Below are 21,444 nucleotides of genomic sequence, written 5' to 3'. Positions count from 1 at the left end.
GCTTTACCAGTTTATATTCCCAACAACAATGTATGTAATTGCCTGATTTATAAACTATGGGCACTATCAGAAATTACCTTTTTAAAAGATAATTACTAGTTTAGTAAGTGAAAATAAAGATGTATTGTGCTTATTTTAATTTGTATTTTTTATAAGTGAGTTTAACAGTTTTTATTGTCCTTTTCTTTTTTGCATTTCCTTTGTTAGAATGTTTTCTCTTAATGTTTCTTTTTATTGAAAAAGTATGCAAGCCATAAATATTCCGTGTCTTTCTATTTGCTGAAAAGGTAAATTATTTTTCCTGATTACTTTTTCAGTTGGTAGGTTACTGCTTAGTTTTTAATATATGGTGAAACGGTCTTCAGAGTTAAATGCTTTCTCAATATCAGCCTGTAGGGGTCTCTCTAAACCAAATTTTTAGAAATTAAACTGATTTTTAAGCAAAATATCTGTGATACAGGGACAGTCCCGGCGAGTCCAAGTGGAAGTGAAGTCTGTGCAGGAATCTGGGACTTTACCATTGATGGAAGAATGTATATTGTCTGTTGGCATTGGATGTGTAAAAGTTAGAACACTGAGATCCCCGAAGACTCATGAGACCTTTCATGTAAGTTTCTGTGCCAGTTATGTTCTTGCTGAAAGACCTAACAAGATAAGAGTGTCTTTTGGAACCTGACAGAAAAGTGCCTTCTATGACCAATTCTTTCAGTTTTTTCTTTTGTTTTTCTTTGATTTCTTTTTTCTTTTCTTTTTTTTTTTAACTATATTGCATTAGCATGGAATCGCTGCACTTGCACCAGACTGTTGGTTTTGCCCTGGTAAATGGCAGACTGAGGGTTAAGACATTGAAGTCTCTAGAAATTCCTCAGTTGTCTACTAGTGATTAACTTCCCCTATCACCCACCCCCTCTGCAGAAACCCCCTGCTGGCTTGTAAAGACTGTTTGCCAGCAGGTGTTTGATTTCTCCTGGGGAGTGGGACTATAAAACCAGCAGGGAAAGCATTGTACTTGTTCCTGAAAAGGTCAAATGAGTGTTCTTCACTTTCCTGTGAGAAGCTTAAGGTTTGACTCCAACTTCCTGAAAACCATAAAAAACCGAGAGTAGGGTGAGCATAGGTGGGAAATAAAATAGTATATTCACTAAATTAGAAAATATAAAGTATGGGAAAAGATTCTGGTTGTTGAGCATAGCCTGACTCCTGGAAACATGATTGTTTTAGTTTACATTTTTTTCTTTTAGGAGGAGGAGGAGGACATGGACAGCTACCAGGTAAGGAAGTACCTGTTGGCCTCATCAAATGTGCTTGATTCCTGTGCTGAATCACGCATTCCTGAGCCTTGTCATACTGTTATTTAATAACTACACAGTTAATTTTGAATCAAATACTGCTTTTTCTCAAATTAAAACAAGTTTCGTAGACTTCAGTGTAGGAAATCATTTGTGACTGTTACCCTTTTCCAAACCTGGAGCTCTGCATCTAAGTTTCCTACAGATCCATTTCTCCAGATCCTTATTCTTGCACTCTTTCTCTCCTTGAGTGGAGTCACCCACACTTTCCCCTGTAAGAGCTATCTCATAATGAGCCTCAGTCAAACAACACTGGTTAGGTATTTTCCATCTTCTAAACCAGGTCTCCCTTTCCCACTTCCAAGAGTCACACAGGTTTGGTTTTGCCCGCCACCCCTCTTTCTTATCTCCTGCAAGATTTTGTTTATGTCTGTCAAGTTCTATCTTGTTAGGCTTGCTAGTCATTGTTTAGGACTGTCAGAGCTCTTTGGATCCTGATTATGTCATCCAGTGTAGTCACTCTCCTGGTTTTGCATCATTATAATTTGATAAAAATGTCTGCCTTCCTATAAGTGACTGATAAAAATATTGGATCAGATAGGGTTAAATACAGAGTCCTATGGCACAACAATAGAGACTTCTTTTAAGCTGACATTATTCCATTAATCATTGTTCTTTGGATGTGATATTTCAGTCATTTATGATTTCATTCAAGTAGATTCATTGCACATTTCTCCATCTTGTCTACAAGAACGTCATGAGCTATTTGGTTAAGTGCTTTAGTGAAATCCAGATACACACTGTATCCTCAGCATTCCACTGATCTACCCAGCCTTGTTAACTTTATTATGAAAGGAAATGAGGCAAGATTGGTATACAGTCGGGTGTTGACTGGTAGAGTTCTTAGTCTGGTGATAACGCCCCCTCTCTGCTCCAAATATCCCCCCACAAGAAACAAGGGAGAGAAGCATTTACATGCTGTTTGTAGAGACTAGTGAAACATGTTGAAGGCTGAAACAAGGTAAGAAGTTTGAGGAATTCTTATGATGGTTCCCACAGATATAGAATTGAAGATTATTGAGTAGTATTTGTGATTTTTTTTTAGGTTTACTTTTTTTTTTTTTTTTTTTTGGTGATATCTACATTCTGTGCAGGGCTCAAACTCATGACACCGAGGTCAAAAGTCATATGCTCTCCTGATAGCCAGCTAGGTGCCCAAGTATTTCTGATTTTTATCCAGCAGAGGGACATTGTAGATCTTAGTTACTTGGAGTTCTGCCTCTCGAACCAATAGAAATAAAACTGGTTCTAGATATCAGAGAATGCCCTTTCAGAAGCTGTCTTTTTCCAGTAACAGCAGTGCTTTGATTTTTGGAGTTTCCTGTTCTGAATAATGATTGGAGTCAACTAGTAGTGGTAATAAACAGATTGATATATAATACTTCACATTTTTAAAGCCTTAGAGTAAGGTAGATGGAAGCATTGGTTTCAAATATCTTGTCTTGACATTATATCTGCCATAATTTCCCCTGCTTTTTTCCAGGATCGGGATTTAGAGAGACTGCGTAGAAAATGGCTAAATGCATTAACAAAACGTCAGGAATACTTAGATCAACAACTGCAGAAGCTTGTCAGTAAACATGGTAAGAAAAGCAAGTTGAATATTTCCTCCCCCCTCACACCGAATCTGTGCATAATTAATCTCACTTGCAGCCATATAAATTAGAAGTAGATGGACACATCAATAATGCGTATAGGAATGTTACTTATTAGTGTCATATCCTTTCAGAACAACGTTTATTTAACTGTAATGATGTCTTTCTGTAAGTTTCCCCACATCCCCAACAAAGAGAAAATAAAGTATGTAAACATTGTCCTTCAAAAATAAATTAAGGAGGATGCTAACGTTCTTGATTTCTTATCCAAAAGCACCTGAATCCTCTAATTCTGGAAGAAATTATTCATGTGCTGGCCCATGGCGGCCTTCCATGAGCCAAAGATGGCCTTTCTGTAAGAGTACACCAGCTCTTTAGCTTATAGTTCATTTCTTACTGTGATTTTTTTTAATACTAATTAGGGAAGTAATAAGTTTTCAGTGAACCCTCATCAACCAGTACCTGAATACAGTCAAATCCTATTGATATGCAGGATGAAAGTGTAAATCAGGTGAGAAGTCTATATTTGATCTCCATTCTTGATGTTCTAGATAAAACAGAGGATGATGCTGACCGTGAAGCCCAACTTCTAGAGATGAGGCTGACTCTGACTGAGGAGCGGAATGCAGTCATGGTCCCCTCTGCTGGCAGTGGCATTCCAGGGGCCCCAGCAGAATGGTATGAACGCTGCCACATGTCTTCAGACATTTCAAAAGATTTTATTTATTTACTTGACAGAGAGAGATCACAAGTAGGCAGAGAGGCAGGCAGAGAGAGAGAGAGGAGGAAGCAGGTTCCCTGCTGAGCAGAGTGCCCAATACGGGACTCGATCCCAGGACCCTGAGATCATGACCTGAGCCGAAGGCAGCGGCTTAACCCACTGAGCCACCCAGGCGCCCTCTTCAGACATTTCAGATGCTCACGGAGCCTCCCACTCTCCATATCAGTTTTGCCTCTGTTTCAACTAATGGAAGACTCATCATAGCATAGGGAGAAAAGTTTGAATTAAAGGAAGTGTTAAATTATTTTCATGAGTTGGAGTAACTATGGCTTAAAACTGTTTTATTAAATAATATTGTTATTGGCCCAAGTAATTAAGAATTCTGAGAATCTAAATCAATATTTAATACCACTGCACTTAGCATTAAAAAAGAAAGTTAATATGTTAATTACTTGGGTCATTCCCTTAAAAGACCATTCGGTCATAATAAAATTGCATCTCCAGGAGTTTTTGGTTTTGTGCTGGCTTAAACTGTACTGTCAGCAAATGTTCTGTGCCACTTTATAGAAATTAAAAATAGTAAATTAAGCCATATGGGGCCCTTAAGTATATAATTTTTTAAGAAAGTAACTTTAAACAAAGAAGCTTCAGTTACAAACAGGTAGCTGTATCTTATAAGACTGAATTCTAGGATTAGAACGTATGATAATTATACACAAGAGCACCAGTGAAAAGAAGCAGCATTTACAGGTAAGTCTTTGGGGCATCTCTGATTTGAAATTATGACAAAAACACGATACCCACAGTTATTATTGGCTTGACCTGTAATAATTCTCATTGTGGATTAATGCTGTGTCTCGAAGTACATTCTGCTGAGAAAGTCGGCTTTATTTGAGGTGCTATTTGTTTATTATGTTTTAGGACCCCAGTTCCTGGGATGGAAACACACATTCCTGTTATATTCCTTGACTTAAATGGTAAGTTAGGAGATACTTTCTGAAGGCTTACCTCAGACAAATTAGTGTCCGAGTAACACTTAGATTCTAACAAAGTCTGCAGTTAGGCAATTCAGTAAGAATAAGGTTAGGGTCTATTTTACGTATGCAGAGGGACACTGACACTTGACCAAGAATGAATTATCTGTAAGAGTAATATTTCTGTAGCGGAGGTAGGTATGTTTCATCCCAGGACGTTTGCACATTTCACTGGGTAATCCGTAATAGCTGCGTGTGTGCTTTGTTCTTCTCTTCATGTGAGGTAGCAGTAGCAGGTGTTCCCCTACACTTCAGTGTTGTCTTCTTTATTCTTAGGAAAAGACTTCTCTCTGGAAAGGACTAATAACTAGTGATGCTTATGTAGGATGCTTTCTTTTATCTGGTGTTTTCTTAATCTTAGCTAATAAATTTCTCACTTTTTCTGTGAGTTCGTTTGTTGTTGTTGTTGTTGTTGTTGTTGTTGTTTTAAAGATTATTTATCTGTTTATTTGGCGGAGAGAGGGGGAAGCAGACTCCCTACTGAGCAGAGAGCCCAATGCGGGGCTTGGTCCAAGGGCCCTGGGATCATGACCTGAGCCGAAGGCAGAGGCTTAACCCACTGAGCCACCCAGGCGCCCCTCTGAATTCTTATGCCCTCATTCCTGCATTGCTTATTTGTGAGAAACTGTCCAATTTTTCTGACTTTTTTCTCCTTCATATAAAATATTTTAGATGTGGCTACATTTTACATTTATTCTGTCCAAGGAAGGAAAATAAAAATGAAAAGGTAGATTAAAGAGCTAAGGATAAGGTAAAAGTCAGCAGTTAAATTCCTAAAACATCTCAGAGAAACTGTGTATTATAATGAACTGTCCTAGATAGGCAAGCTTGGATGTCCTCAGTGGTTTGTTTCCACCCAGCTGAAAGTGAGTTATAATAACTAAGTACATCTTGTACTACTTGGTTTATTTAGACATATGGAAAATTTTGTGTGCACAGAGTTAGCAAATAATACTTAAGTCACTTCTGCTGTCAGTCCACCTGAGAGGGTTTCCGTGTTTTGCCACAGCTCTCTAGCCTACCTTGTTGTTCTCTGGCGCCTTGGAGGCTGAAGCTTACTCTGGGGCTTACTGTCCTTACGTTAGGTTCCTACATAGTTGAGGGGCTCGTGTGTGCACGTGCTTGTGCACATGTGTAGGAAGGTAAGAGCGGAAAACAGTAAGCTTATAGAAGACCTGTTTGTATGGACATCCCAAGACATGATCAAGAACTTGTGCAGCCTGATGCCCATTCTTGATCCCCATAAGCCCACATACTAGAAAGATACTTTGATGGCTACTCACAAGCTTAAGATGGATAGGGGGTTGGGAGGGCCTGACTTAGAACTAAATAACTAAAGGGCCAAGGGGCAACCCTCCCAAGTTTCTGGCTCATGTAGCCAGTTGATTCTTTTGTTGAACTTAACGGTCCAATAATTGGAATCACTCTCGCTTCTCATTTCTTCAGTGCACTAAAAGATGGGGAATTTGGGTTGTAATCCTATTATTAACATTTATGGGCTGATCTTGAGTAATCTCTTGGGTATCTTGGCTTCTTTTGCCTTCCATGTAAAATAAGGCATAAAGGTAGGAGATTGGTTAAGATAATTTCTTGAGAGTCTGTCCATCTCTAAGAACTGTGAACTGTTTAATGGTTCTCTTCCATGTCATGTGAGATTTTAGAGCCAAAAGCAAATGAAATTTGAGGCAGTAGAATTTTAATACTAAGCACATTGAAATTTAGCTGGTAGGGGTTATCCTTTGAAATGATCTCTGATTTAATGGAACTTGCTTTTAGCTGATGATTTCAGCTCTCAAGATAATCTTGATGACCCAGAAGCTGGTGGATGGGATGCTACCCTAACCGGGGAAGAAGAGGATGAGTTCTTTGAACTGCAGATTGTAAAACAGCATGATGGAGAGGTAAACAAAGCATAAGTAGGGAAAATCATATGAAAAGTAGTTTCTTTAACCTTTCCATACATCTTTTGAAATAGTCAGCAGTGTAATCATTTTAATGCTTGCATTTCTCAAGAAATATAAATGAAAACCTTTTACTGCGACTTCCAGAAAGAGTGGAACCCCTTCCAGAAGAAGTGGATGGTCAAATTAGTTCCCCTCCTGGTAAAGGATCTCTGTTAGTATTCATAGTTCAGGCCAGCAGTGGTCCCCTCTCTGGGGAAATGCCACTGAAGTACATAGAGGTAAAATACACAGCGTTTGGGATCTCCTTTAATTCTTTAGTAAAGACTTTTTAAGAAGAGGGAAAAAAGAGTAGATAAAGGCAGTGTGGCAAAATCTTGATAATGTTTGAATCTGGGTGATGTGTGTACAGTGGGGGCTTACTTTCCAGTTTTGAGTATACTGGAAAAGTAAAAAAATAGTTAAAGCGAGGAAAGCTGATGGGGTGCTCTGGAGGGCACATCATCCCTTAGTGGTATTCCTAAAAGGTGCAAAACTTCAATAGTAGGGGGCAAAGCTAGCTGTGATGCGTTCTATACAACAGTGGTCCTATGGTGTCATGGGTGACAAAGAAGGGCTGGGGAACCATTCCAGATCAAAGTAGACTAAAGAGACATGACAGCTAAGTGCAGTTAGTGATCCTGGATTGAAACAGTTGAAAGATTTGAATATGGACTGTATTATATCATAGTATTGTGTTGATGTTAAATTTCCTGAATTGTCCTATAGTTAAGTTAGAGGATGTTCTCACTGTTAGAAGACACTTGTTAATCTATTTAGGCAGGTAGAGTAACAGGTCTGGAACTGACTCACAAGTGGTTCAGCAAAAAATAATCCTGGATGTGTATGAGTTGTAAGAAAGAGAAAGGAGAAGTGGCAAAATATTAATAGCTGATGATTATAGATGGAAGATAACACAGGAGTTCATTGTCCTGAATTCATATCTTTCCTTTATGTTTGAGCATTTTGCAAAATAAAAACATTTCTGGAATCCCACCAGCCAAGAATGTTATCCCCCGTACTTCCCAGACTAGAGTGATGGAGGCCACATCCTCACATCCCGGAGTCTTTCAGGCCACTTCTAGTAGATCTTCAGTGGGGACCAGTATGTCCAACTTTAGCCAAGCCAGTATGTTTCCTTGTGAAGTGTTTTGTGTTCAGGAGGAGAGGGCAAACAAAGTATGTTCTTTTGGTCCCCGCAGGTGAGAGCAGAAGCCTCTTGGGACTCTGCCGTGCACAGCTGTCCTCAGCTCAGTAAAGGCACCCCAGCAGATGAGCGCGTGTATCTGATTGTGCGGGTGACAGTCCAGCTTAGCCATCCGGCCGACATGCAGCTAGTATTACGGAAAAGAATTTGTGTCCATGTTCATGGCCGGCAGGTGAGTCATTAATCCCAGTTGAAAAACTGATTTTAATCACAGGTCCGATTAGGGGCAGGGCCAGGAATGATTGCTCTGGCCTCCTGTCCACACAGCCTCTGTGAACCGATTCAGTTTTCTCTTCAACTCAACCCTTGCTGTCGTGTAGTCGGGTCTGCTTCATTCCCGGCCCCTGCTGTTCTGACTTTCTCCTAGATAGTGTTCAGTTATTACAGTGAGTCCTTCTTATTACAGAGTCACAGATGGGTGCCCCAGTGCCCCGTCAAAGCGCAGTTCTAGGTTTTTGACTTTACCTTTGGGTTGCACAAGACGTGACAGTTCTCCACAGATTAGTTGTTGCTTGGACTCACCCTCTGCTTTCTGCTTCCTTCTTCCCTCTCAGTCATCTCTGCTAATTTGTGGACTCAAATATTTGGATAGTGTACTCTGTCGAGCTTTTGGATAGCAAGACGAGTAAGAATTAGTCTGCATCTTGAAACCGCCAGTGTCCGTCGGCATGTATAGCTGAATAAATAGACGGCGCCTCTATTGGCTTAGTGCGGGAAGGCAGGTGTTCCCTGAGTGCGGGAAGACTATGGGCGAAGCCATGGAGAGCTCACACTGAGCAAGTCCGAGAAGCCATCAGAGCCAGGGTGGTAGCATGCTGGCCATTCCTTTACAGACACGGTGCCAGAGGACATACACTGTTCAGTGCAGGGGGTGAGGAAGGACAGGGCAGGGCTGACTGGGACCTCAAGCAGCAGAGTGTGGCAGGCATTGTGACGGGGCGTGCCGCAGAGGTTGGGGCCCTGGCTGTCCACACAGTTGCAGCTGCATTATGAGGGACCTCATGCCGTCTGACTGGGTTTAGTAGACAGCTTCAAGGGAAGAACATAAACTATTTCTGCCATTGGCTTTGCAAATACAGGATTTGGGAGGCTCATTCTAGGGATTCTTTGAACTGTCTGTGCTCACTTTTTTTGAGGCCTTCTCAACACACTGACTAAAACCAGGACAGATGAAAAGAAATCTTTTCATTTAAAAGAGCACAGTCACGGTTGACAGAGTTCTAGATGTAATCTCCACCCCTAAAAATTAATCTTTAGTTCTAAATGTCACACTGATATCCATCTTTGAAATGAAGACTGGTGGTAATGCTGTTAAAATTGCAGGTCTTTAGCTTGGCAATCCAGCGTCAATAAAATCCAGGTCATCGGGTGAGCTATAGACGTATATGGTGTGTCCCCTGTTCGCTCTTTTCTCCAACTCTCTTTTCTCGGAAGTCTTTAAAGGATAGAAAAAGATGAGTTGCTCTTGAGGAGCATTTTGAAGAGTGATTTGCCATTCCTGAGCTAGAGATTCTGCTTGCCAGGTGATGACCTGGTACGGCACCGGCCCCACCGAATCCTTAACAGAAAGGATGCATCGTGGAGTCACCCAAGCTTCCGCTGGTGGTAGTGTCTTTTTTGTTTGTTTTTAATTTGTTTTTAAGTTTTTATTATAGCGGCAAGAATTTACCTCTGTTTTTCCCCTGGATGAAATGATGTGATATTATCAGATTGATACTGAATGACATGATAGTACTTTAGGACATGCCAGTTTTCTTCCCAGTTTCAGATATTTCAGTCCTAAAAATTGCTTCTTTATGACAAGAATGGGGACTTCCCCTATGACGCTGATATTCCTTATGATGCTCATACATGCAAATCACCTTCAATAGCTCCATACAGAAAGAAAACAAAAGGTAAATTAACAACAGCAACCCCCCTTCCCCACCCGAACCATGGAAAAAAAAAATCTTAGCTGTCCCTGACTGGTGTAATGGGCTGTGGCTCTGCATTGCAAGGCTCATGAAGGGCTGAAATCAGTGGTCTCTTTGCATTCTAAGAGCTACGGTCTTTTAAAAAAGTAACTAAAGAGCACTGAATAGGAAAGAAATTATTATTAAACAGGTTTGTGAAATTATGTACTTCTAAGACCAAGTGGCTTAATTTTTCTATATTCTTTGGGAGTTTTCACATTATTTCCTACTTCCCTTTTGTATGAGGGAAAAGGTTGGGTGTTGGTTTAAAATTCTCTCTTCTTCTTATCTTTATTCACCAATTGTATTCTGCCCTCATCCCCGCTCTCTTCAACCTCTACAGGATGTTCAGTCTTAGCAGCATCTTCAAATGAGTCATCTATGCATTAATTCAACGGTTCAATTCTTAACTGTGCAAAGAGCACAGTCAGCATAAACAATGACCGTGCACTCTTAAATCATTCTTCATAACGATCCTGCTTTGGTCGAGAATTTAATGCCTGAACTTGTCAATATTCATGCTGCAAGATGTCCATCGTACTGGTGAAAAAAAAGTGTAAGAGTCACCAGTCCTCACTCACATCTTAGGAAGGTCATTTTATTTTATCGAAGTCAACAGTCTTATTTCCGTAGCCTTTAAGTAGACCTGAACCAGATGCCCAGTGTCAGTTTCCAGAGTTTTGGGTTTATATTCTTCATATACTGGATGTAGGACCTGCCAAAGGGCAGGGGCCTAGTAAATTGATTTTGTGTGCTGAGACAAAGTTGAAGAGCCTGTATTTTGTGATTTGGGTTTCAGCTTGTTTATATCAGAAATATGCTGTTTCTTTTTGGTTAGGGTGAATGCAGTATCCTTTGAGCTCTTTGTTAATGAAAACTCAGTTTTTGAGGTAGGAAACCATATCTTTCTTTTTTCTTTTTCTCTAGGGTTTTGCTCAGAGTCTCCTAAAAAAGATGTCACATCGAAGTTCTATTCCTGGCTGTGGAGTGACTTTTGAAATTGTCTCCAATATTCCAGAGGTGAAGGATCATATGAAGTTTGAGTTTACTAAAAATAAACATGTAAAAAGAGCTAACTCCTTGAAAGTCACCTACTAAGAAATAAATAGTCAATGAAGTTGTGTATTTGGATAAACACTATAGATTTGTAGAAGAAATTTCCTAATCTTAATGTGATTCATTGTAAAATATATTTGTGGCTTAAAGGTTCTGGTTTTAGTATTTTGTTAAAGGAGTTCCTTTTAAAAAGCAAATCAACACTCCTAGAAGACATAAGGTAACAATATTGTCCCCCTTAAAGGGACGTAACATAGCACGTCCCTGAAAACAGAGATTCAGGCTTGTGTCTTGGAATCACACAGAAATCTTATTTTTGTCACCTATTAGTGAGGTGAACTTTGTAAGTTACTTGGAGCCTCAATTTTTTTCATTTATTAGATTAGGTTAGTGATAGCTTCTGTACAGGATTGTTTTTAAGGATTAAATGAGATGATATATATATAAGTTGTTGTGCACACACTGAGCAGTTGATTGTAATTCCCATTATTATAGTTTCTATTATTTTCTTCTTGTTACTTCTCTTTCTAAACTGAGAAAGTCATAGGAATCAGGCATATGGAGTTTATAATACCGCCCCCCACCATGGAAGCTTGATGCATGATGTAGTTCATATATGTGCTTCCTAATATTTAATCCCAGATTTCTTCATCCAGTCTGTGGCACAGCTGGTAATGGGGTAGGGGAATGGAGGCTTCCAAGAAAAGGACCGTGGAAAAGAGTAGAGCAGTTTCTTCTGTGACACTCACTGCCTGAAATCAAAGAGTGAGCGTGGAGATGCAGATTGTACTTTGGCAAAAAATGCAAGATTAGGACTTGGTCTCTTGACTCCTGATCTTGTCTTTTTTTGCCAATTAGTGGCTTTCCTTTTTCCTCATCTATAAAATGAGGATGATTGCTTCTTTTCAGGGTTATTAAAAGGCCCAAATGAATCACTATAGGGGGTAGAAGTTTTGTGAACTTAAGCCACCTTCCAGATTCTTCCATATTTTATCTGTAATAAAAGCTCGCTTAAATTTTTAAAAATAATTTTGATGTTAGAATGTGTCTTATAAATGATATCTTAAAGTTAATTGGCAGAGTTTTTTTTTCTCCTTAGTGGTGTATAAAATATTTTTTTTTCCTTGAAGTTGATGGCATCTTAAGATGCAGTGGCATATGGCTATATATTTTGTAGTTTGTGACATTATTATAACAAATTCACAAGTAAATAAAGTATCAGATTTTCTCTGAGAAGAGTAATTTGTTATGAGCCAAGCTAGCCTGACATGATTAAATGCACTAACAGCCCTCCCTGACTTGTGAGCGTCCCATTGATATGCATGGGGCACCCACATGAGAGGAGCAGGGCTGGGCTCTGGGGGAAAGCACAGTGAGTGAGAATTTACCCAGATACTTTTCTTCTTGGTGGGAGCTACACTGCCTGTAGCCTGTGTTGAGGATTGAGGATTAAAACCAATTTTAGAAGCTGCCACATGTTGAACATGTAGTCCATGGTCGGCTGCTGAGGGAAAGGGTTGAAAGCCGCCCTACTTTCATTCTTACTCTCTTGTATCTGCCTCCTGCTAGCACTGTTTGGACCCCAGCTTCTCATTCCTGTCTCTTGCCTCAGTGATTTATTTCTGAAGTATTGTGGTGGTTGGTTGTATTTCTAGCTATTTCCACCAAATTCTTTCTAACCAATAACATTTTCATTTGCAGTAGGAAAAAAGCAGAGGACGGTTTTATTAAGAATGTGCTATGTTTCAGTGCCATTGGGTTTAACCTTGCAAGTTAATCTGATCACCATTTATACCACGATTTCTCTGGGAAAATGCATTTTGAGTTCCAAAAGCTGGCGTTAAAATGGAATTTTGGAATACATCCCATTTGTTAGCTCAGTACTCTCTGTGTGTATGTTTGTATAGATTAAGAAGCTTTTATGTTTTCTTCTATAGAGTACTTAATTTTAATACACAACTTTCTGTTCTCCAGGATGCCCAGGGAGTAGAGGAACGAGAAACATTAGCAAGAATGGCAGCTAATGTTGAAAACACAGCTTCTGCTGACTCAGAGGCTTATATTGAAAAATACCTCAGAAGTGTGCTGGCTGTGGAGAACCTTCTCACTTTAGATCGTCTCCGCCAGGTTAGCCAACAGAGCTGGTAGTAGCGGTGCAGACCCAGCCTGATTCTCTTCGCCTCTCTGCAGTTCTCAGCGTTGTTACATCTAAACTTTGGAAGCATCTGTTTAAGTGCAGCATATTAATTTAGATTAAATTTGTCACTTAAGTCTGTGAATATACAAAAGCTCCACTTGGAAGTTTACTTTTACCAAGGTGCTAAATGGTATCAAGTTGCTTTGAGGTAATGGGAGAAAATACTTAACTCTTGCTGGCTGAAGAATTACTTTAAAAATTCTTTGATAATGGACAATAACGTTGCTGAAGAAATATGTAGGAAGGTGGCAGAATGGGCCCTTTCTTGTTTAGCTGGTCATGCCTGCCACAGCTTTAGGGTGGATCTCTCAAAGGGATAGTAGAGATGCCTGCCAGCAGTATACCTAATCCTTAGTGGAACCCTAAACGTATTTTACATAGTAATATGGAGGCTTTTTTGGTTTTAACCAAAAATCCTTATGAAAAACAAAAGTGAATGATCTAATTTTGGTGATTTTCTCCTGGGACTAACTTGTTTGGTCAGCTTCAAGGCGGCCGTCAATAGATACAGAAAAGAATGTAGAATCTAGGTAACTTGGAATACTCCACAGTGTTTAGAACTAGGTCTTTCCAAGGCATAAAGAAACATCTATGATTTAAAGAACCAGGAATATGTGTGTAGAGATGGTAGCTCAAACACTGCTGTGCATGGTACTGATTTGGAGGTGGGTCTCTGATCTGTGTTTTTCCTCTGTATGTTTTCTGACTGACAGGAAGTTACAGTGAAGGAACAGTTGACAGGAAAGGGGAAGCTAAGTAGGAGGAGTATTAGTTCTCCCAACGTGAACAGAGTGAGTACATGGACTCCCCATTCTGTGCTCTGCCTGGGCTCTCCTGCCCTGCCCTTCTTTCCTTGGATAACTCTTTTTTGTATCCTTTAACTCTCATCTCAGATGTCATTTCCTTCTCCAGACTGATTTAGGATGCCCTGTTCTCTACCCTGTAGCATCTGTGCACACCTCTGTCACTGTCTTTACCAGTATGGTAGGGACAGTGTCCATTTAAGTTCATCTCTCCTGTTTCTCACAGCTTTTGTATGAGCAGTGCCTAGCACAGTGACTGAGTGGATGTTCAGTGAGTGTTTGTTGAGCTAAAGCAAAACTAGCCCAAGTGCCTTTGGCAAGCCATTTGAATTTTCTGGGCCCAACTTAATTATTTATAAGTTGAGAAGTCTGGACTCTGTTTACAAACTCAATTGCTTAAAGGCCGTCCAGGATAGTATAAATGAGTAAAACATCTTAGGTGTATTTCATAACAGTGTCTTAAGTTTTTTGTTGTTTTTAAAAACAGAGGTATAATTTATGTGCATATTAAGCATACAAATAATTCTTCACAAAGAAATATGATTGTGGCCGTGTGATTTATCTCTCCTTTCCTTACTTTTGACAAAGATACGGATATGAGAAATATTACCTTTGTTAACTTTACACTAAGAAAAACGACAGTACAAGCATCATAATGAAGAGCAGCTGACCCTTCCCCTTGATGTTTGAGAGACGATAGTGAAAGTAGGGAGAGTATCAAACGGGAGGGCACATGTGGCCCCTGAGTGACTGAATGACATCACTAATGATCTCAGGATGAAAGATTGGGAACATTAAGGAATATATCACTTTATTTCAACTTGAAATCTCATTTCTTCAAAAAATGATACATTAAAATGCAGATACTTACAGAGGTCGGTATTTAGGAGAAATATCAACTGTGGTTTAAAAGAAATAGTTTGTGTTTATATATCTGCTACGAATACCCAGAGAAGGAAGTTGTAAGATGAGGACATGGTAAAATAATTAAGCTGGTATCCTTTAAATAGAAGGGGATAAACAGATGAAATATCCCTTACCCATGTCCTACTTGTTGTTGCCTCAGGGTAAACTGGGTGTCTGATCTTTTATAAACCTCCCACCTTAAAGTTCAATTCAGTTTAAAAAAAAATTGTGAGGGGCACCTGGGTGGCTCAGTTGTTTAAGTGGCCAACTCCTGACTTCGGCTCAGGTCATGATCTCAGGGTCCTGGGACTGAGCCCTATTTGGTGCTCTGTGCTCAGTGGGGAGTCTGCTTGAGGATTCTGTCTCTCTACCTCTGCCCCTCCTCCTGGCTTGCACACATGCTCTCTCTTTTTCAAAATAAAGAAATACATCTTTAAAAAAAGTTGTGCGTAATAATGTCTCAAAGTATACACTAGCCTAATTTACAAATATCTTGACAGCATCTCTGCTACCATCTGACTGTTGATTTGGTTTTCAAATTCTTGTATTTCCAGGACCGTAGATTCCTGTACTTTCACACCTAAAGGGCTAATCCCAGGGAAGCCTGGGTAGCTCAGTTGATTAAGCAGCTGCTTTTGGCTCAGGTCGTAATCCCAGGGTCCTGGGATTGAGCCCCACATTGGGCTCCCTGCTCAGCGGGAAGCCTGTTTCTCCCCTGTCTGCCATTCCCCCTGCCTGTGCTTGCTCTCTCTCTCTCTTACTCACTCTGTCAAATAAATAAATAAAATCTTTAGAAAAAAATAAAAATAAAGGACTAATCCTCTCTTTTTTACTTTTTCAGTTGTCTGGCAGCCGACAAGATCTTATTCCGTTCTATAGTCTAGGCAGCAATAAGGTAAGTATTTATAACTATTTTTCTGTCAGTCTTAGACCGATTTCCCATTCAACTTTCCTTTTCTCAAATATCACATGCTCATTTTGCATGCCAAAATTTCTCCTCTTCTTCTGTGCTGTGTGAAATTTATTAGAAAGTGTTTACAGTTCATTTCTTTTTACCAGTTAAATTAAGGTTTATTAGACCTTACTACTCTACTTTTTAAGGGTTAAAAACCAGTTTTGTTGCTTGAGTTCATATTTTTATGTAGACATTTCTTCCTGTTTGAGTCAAAAAAGGAAATTTAAATTAAAATTGTAATAGTAAAATATTGATAAAATGATTGCAAATGTGTGAGGAATAGGAAGATTTTATCTGAAAGTTAATATTATTCGCTAGAAGAAATTAAAAATAAGGGAACAGAACTTCTGTTAGCTGGGATTTATTGTTAATATAGTGTTTCCCAATTTAGTTTAGGTTTAAGCATAGAGAATTCTTTTTTTTTTTTTTTTTTAAGATTTTTTTTGTTTATTTGACAGACAGAGATCACAAGTAGGCAGAGAGCCAAGTGGGGGGGTGGGAAGCAGACTCCCTGCTGAGCAGAGAGCCTGATGTGGGGCTCCATCCCAGGGTCCTGGGATCATGACCTGAGCTAAAGGCAGAGGTTTTAACCCACTGAGCCACCCAGGCGCTCCAAGCATAGAGAATTCTTTATCTTTTACTTAAAAGTATCGTACTCAGAATTGTTGTAACTGGATGTCCTATATCATAGTTTTGTGCCCAATATTTTTTGAGGGATCTGGTTAGATGTTGGTACTGTTAGCTATGAGCAACATGCTCTGTATTGCTCTCTTAACCCTTGAGGAGGGTAAAAATGAACAGTGTCTTATACAATGGCCTGATAATCAGGGATTTGTTTTCAAATAATCTCGGGGGACAATGAGGGCATAGATAAGAGAAGATGGTCTATTTAATGGTGGTGCTTATAGCTGCATGGGATTTGTTATACTACCCTTTCTACTGTTGTTAGTTATTTTATACTCTGTTTTTGTACATTTGAAATTTTCCTTATAAAATCTTAAGAACAATTAGTTGATAAATAATAAGACTTATTCTTAAGATCTAGGTTACTAGGAGTTTACTTGAAATACATAAAAATGTGTGTGTGTGTGTATGTGTATATATATATATCCCATTATTTCAGGCAAACTCCTAGTAACCTAGATCTTAAAAATGAGCCATATATATATATATATATATCAGTGTTTATAGACATATAAATTGCTCTCCAACTCACCTAATTCACTGTTCACCTACCATGTCTCTGAAAGTGTGCTAAGTAGTACTCCTTTATTCTCATCCAGTGATAGGCTTGATCAGTTCTTAGTGAGCACAGCACAGCTTGTGATTACCGGAACAAAGCTGAGTTCCTGGAAAATTGTTTGTGTCATTATTTTTAAATGTAAATAAGCAAAATATTTTAAGGGAAATATATCTATAAGAAATAAAGCACAACTTTTTGTGTTTTTTTGGAATTACATCTAATCTAAATTCCCAGTTATATTTTAGTTCCTTGAAAGAAGTGGCCAAAATTTTCTGTCTACCCCCAATCTCCTTCTGTTTAAATAGAGAAAGTAACAGTATCATTTGAAAGAAAGTTACAGTGCTTCATCTACACCAAGTAAATGGAATAAAGGAACATAGATGCTATACTGGAAGTATGGTAGAGTAGGAGACCAAAGGTGGGGGTGGACACTTTTAAAGGCATTATTCACGGATCAGGAGAGGCTGCAGAGATGATAATCCCCCTAAGCTAAAAGGTGAGGTCCCCCCACCTGCCCCCCGAGGCAGGGAAGGAGTGAAAACAACAGTGTGAACAGAAGCATGGAAGGAGGAACAGGCTTGCTATGTTCATGACACTGCGTGCAGTGTGACTAAAGGAGAGGGTGTCCGTGGGGTACAACCCAGAGAAAAGGGGCCTGATTGTCGGAGATCTAACATCATGTACCAAGGAGTAATGGAAGAGGTAAGGAGCCCCTGAAGGAGTAATGGCATTAACATGGTTACAGTTGAATTGGAAAGTGTTTTTGAACAGTCCACCTAAACCCCACTTGGGTTCCTGGCTGTGGCCCATAAAATCACATTAGAATATTGCATATAGTACAGATATATACAGTTATCAGTGCAAAAAGTGAAAAAAAATTTGTGGATGGATACATCAGGTGGGGGAGGAGATTCAGCAGTGGGAGGGTGAGGGAGTTGCTCTGGAGGAGGTAGATGCTCTGGAATCTGTGGACAGAAAGGTTGAGCGAGGAGGGCGAGGAGGGCGACGTGCACTTCTGGATGACAGAATAGAGAGATGAACTGTTAGAGGGACAGGTTTGGGGAAGAAAATGATTTAGTTCCATTTTTGATAGAAGGTGTCTGTGCCAGTTGAAGGGTCTGGAAGCCTGGGCCGAAGACAGATTGGGGAGCTGAGGGCATATTTATAACTGAGTGAGGGATTAGATCTAAAGTTGGAGCTGGTTGGCATGAGAATACTCATGGGCACGTGCTGGAAGAGAAGCTGGCCAGAAGACCCAGCAGAGAGTAGCTTGGAAACTGGGGCAGAAAGGAATTTTTAAGTTGTTTGGTTTTTTCCCAAATATTTTTACTTATTTACTTATTTTAGCAAGCATGCATACATGAGCTGGGGGAGGGACAGAGGGAGAGAGGGAGAATCCCAAGCAGACTCTCCACTGAGCAAGGAGCCTGACATGGGGCTTGATCCCTCAATCCTGAGATCACGACCTGAAGCTGAAATCAAGAGTCGGACACTCAACCAACTGAGTCATCCAGGTGCCTGGCTTTTTAGCTTTTAAGATGAGGACCAAAGACGGCTTCAGATATGACAGCAAAGAGTTCCTGGGAGTCCTTTCCCAGGGCAGTTTCTGTGGCAGGTTGGGGACAACTCAGCAAGACATGTTATAGTAAATGAGTAAATGTAATGTTACATATTTTTGCTACTCTACCAGGACCTTCCCTTTCTTAGTCATCTTGATTTCTTGGGGTACCCTAGTGAAGAGGAGGAAAGTTTGATTTTCAATCTCTCAGGTTTTACTGATACCATGGTACCATCACAGCAACAAGGATATGTATCCCTCCACTCTATTTCAGGGTATATTTTGAGTTGTCATACACTTCAAACAAGTTAAATACCTTTTCCCCCCTATTTCTGTAGTTCAGTCTTCCTCAGAATTGGGCTTACTTGCCCCTCCCTGACCATAGTAGTCCCCAACCCTCTGGAAGTGTGTTGTCAGGGAAAACAAAAGGTGCCAGCTTGCCATTACTAACTAACTTTGCTCCCAATTCAGCTATGAAGCTATTATTTTTATCTCCTTTTGAACTCCTGGCATCCATGGGCCCTGAAAGGTTACAAGGTATAGCTGGGCTTTAATCAACATCTCGTCATTGTGGGCATCCCTTGACTTCTCGCTAGGTTGAATGAATGTCCGCCTATCATAATTAGAGACCTTTGGCTGTTCAGTAGAAGAAAGATAGAAGAAACCTGTTAGAAGATTTTTATGCAATGGGTCTGTTCAACGAGTAAGGAGATTCTAGTGATATAGGATTGTAATTGTGATGCTAGAAAATGAAGTGAAAAGATTACAAAGGAAAGAGGATTTGATTCCAGACTTCAGAAGGGAGTACAGAGTAGCTCCTCCATATTCAGAGGAAGGGTTCCCTCAATAGTTTTATCATCAAAAACAGAGCATCTTAAAAGAGTTTTGGGAAAAATAAATATTCTTAAAATTATATTTTCTTACTAGGGAGGAAAAGTCATTCCCCTGGTCCCTGTGGCCTTAAATGAAACAAAGAAAATCATACTTTCAAGTATAGTATTACCTTGTATTCAGTATGTGTTAATACTACCCATAAAAGAATTCCTCAAGACTGAGTTGTGCATAAACTAATTGACCTACAAATTATCAAAATTCTGTTAAAGCCCTCTGCAGAGCAGCTGTGCTTATACCCATGTGAAATGATACATGTACAAGTGTCCATTCAAATATTGTTTATAATGGCAGAAGACTGGAAACAAACAGACTGTCCATTGGTTTGGTCTGGTTAAATACACTTAATCTGGGCAAATGTCATATACCACCCCCCCCCATACATACAAATAAATGAATGGGATACTATGCAGCTGTAAAAATAACTGGGAACCCTTCTAGATACCCATATGGAAAAATTACCAGGATCTACTTAATGTTTAAAAATGAAGTGCAGAGGGATGCCCTTGTGGTTCGGTCAGTTGAGCATCCAACACTTGGTTTCAGCTCAGGTCATGATCTCATGGGTCACAGGATTGAGACCTGAGTCGGGTTCCCGGGTCAGCAGGGAGTCTCCCTGAAGATTTTCTCCCTCTGCCTCTCCTCTGCCCCTCTCAAAAAAGTAAATAAATCTTAAAAAAAAAAAAAAAATGAAGAGCAGAGGGGCACCTGGGTGGGCTCAGTCCATTAAGTGTCTGACTCTTGTTCTCAGCTCAGGTCTTGATCTTGGGGTTGTGAGTACAAGCCCTGTGTTGGGCTCCAAATGGGACATTAAGCCTACTTTTAAAAATAATTAAATAAATAAATAAATAAATAAAAGTGAAGTACAAATTAGTATGCTGCCATTTATATTACAAAAGGAGGGGGACAGGAGAGAAGTGTGTGTGACTGTTTATAGATTTGCTGTTTATATGCTTACATATACATAAGAAACCCTAGAAGGATATATAAGAAGCTAATACCATTACTTATCTGCCTGGGGAGAGGGTGGAAATATGTGGGGAACTTAACAGGTTGGGGTAGAGGTAGATTTCTCACTATGCCTTTTTATATTATTTGGTTTGGGGATCATAGGAACCAATTACCTATATTTTTTTTTAATTAGAATTTAAAACATATGTATGTATGAAAATCTCAATAGGAGCAAAAAGAGTATATGTCAAAATTCAACACCTTTTCAAAAACATATATTAGAATTGAAAAATTTTACTCCTTGCTCTTTTAAGTAGCTAGTTTTTGTTCTTTTATGTGTAGTGGTTTGAGAAGGTCTCCAGTAGCTTTATTTATAATAATTTGTACACAGATTCCTAAAATCTCAGACTTTTTTTTTCTTTTCTTTTCTTTGGGGGACTTCCTGCATTCTTCAGTTTTCAGAGATCCAGGGACAGGTAATTAATCATTAGGTTTTCCTAATGAGTGGGATATAAGTACTATCCTACTACCCTAAAACTTTGTATCATGCTTGCTTTCACCTTGAAAATAAGAATGAATTTTTAAATGTAGTTTTTATAAGATGACTAAATTTGGCACTATACTAATTTTTTGGCTCTTACTCTTTTGTAAAAATAACTTTGGTAGTCAATATATAGGATTCCTTTCACATGCTTCTTTTTCTAAGACTGTAAAAGTAGCTGTCAAAAGAGCCCAGGAACTAAGGCATCTTAGTAAATTTAGAGGGTTCTCGAATGTGAGGAGTTGGAGTTAATTCATATTAAGCAGATAATACAAATAAATATTTGGGAACTTGTAAGATGTGCTTTTCTCAAGTGTGGACAGGGAAAGGGGAATAAAATGACAAAACTGCTTTGGGCATTCCTTTGACATCACAGAACTTTTCTCAGCAGCGCCATTTTGGTTTCTTTACCTTAAAGTATTTGATGCACAAGAGAGAAATATAATTTTAACCTGGAGTTGATGATGCTTAAAGTGCTAGAAAAATGTGCTTTGAAATAATTGAATATTAGTTATATCTACCTTGTAAACTTGTGTGGGCCTATT

At 39.4% G+C, this 21,444-nt stretch overlaps 1 protein-coding gene across 5 annotated transcripts in view; it reads left to right on the top strand.

Annotated features, from left to right (window-relative positions):
- KIF13B (kinesin family member 13B) overlaps nt 1-21,444 on the top strand; it is a 200,073-nt gene that overhangs the window by 134,760 nt on the left and 43,869 nt on the right. For all 5 annotated transcript variants that reach the window (XR_014310662.1, XR_014310663.1, XR_014310664.1 and 2 more), the window contains 11 exons: nt 461-607; nt 1,242-1,271; nt 2,833-2,932; nt 3,496-3,622; nt 4,587-4,642; nt 6,476-6,600; nt 7,842-8,018; nt 10,726-10,818; nt 12,829-12,981; nt 13,765-13,842; nt 15,602-15,655. Coding sequence is in view for 2 of the 5 variants with exons in the window: in XM_082726865.1 (XP_082582991.1) it covers nt 461-607; nt 1,242-1,271; nt 2,833-2,932; nt 3,496-3,622; nt 4,587-4,642; nt 6,476-6,600; nt 7,842-8,018; nt 10,726-10,818; nt 12,829-12,981; nt 13,765-13,842; nt 15,602-15,655 (1,140 nt within the window). In the remaining 3 variants the exon portion in view is untranslated. The remainder of the gene's footprint in view (nt 1-460; nt 608-1,241; nt 1,272-2,832; nt 2,933-3,495; nt 3,623-4,586; nt 4,643-6,475; nt 6,601-7,841; nt 8,019-10,725; nt 10,819-12,828; nt 12,982-13,764; nt 13,843-15,601; nt 15,656-21,444) is intronic.

The sequence above is a fragment of the Mustela nivalis genome (assembly GCF_964662115.1).
Source record: "Mustela nivalis genome assembly, chromosome: 4".
In the NCBI taxonomy this organism is placed as follows: Eukaryota; Metazoa; Chordata; class Mammalia; order Carnivora; family Mustelidae; genus Mustela; species Mustela nivalis.
The sequence above is the reverse complement of the archived record's forward strand: the minus strand, read 5'-3'. Positions and strand labels throughout refer to the sequence as shown.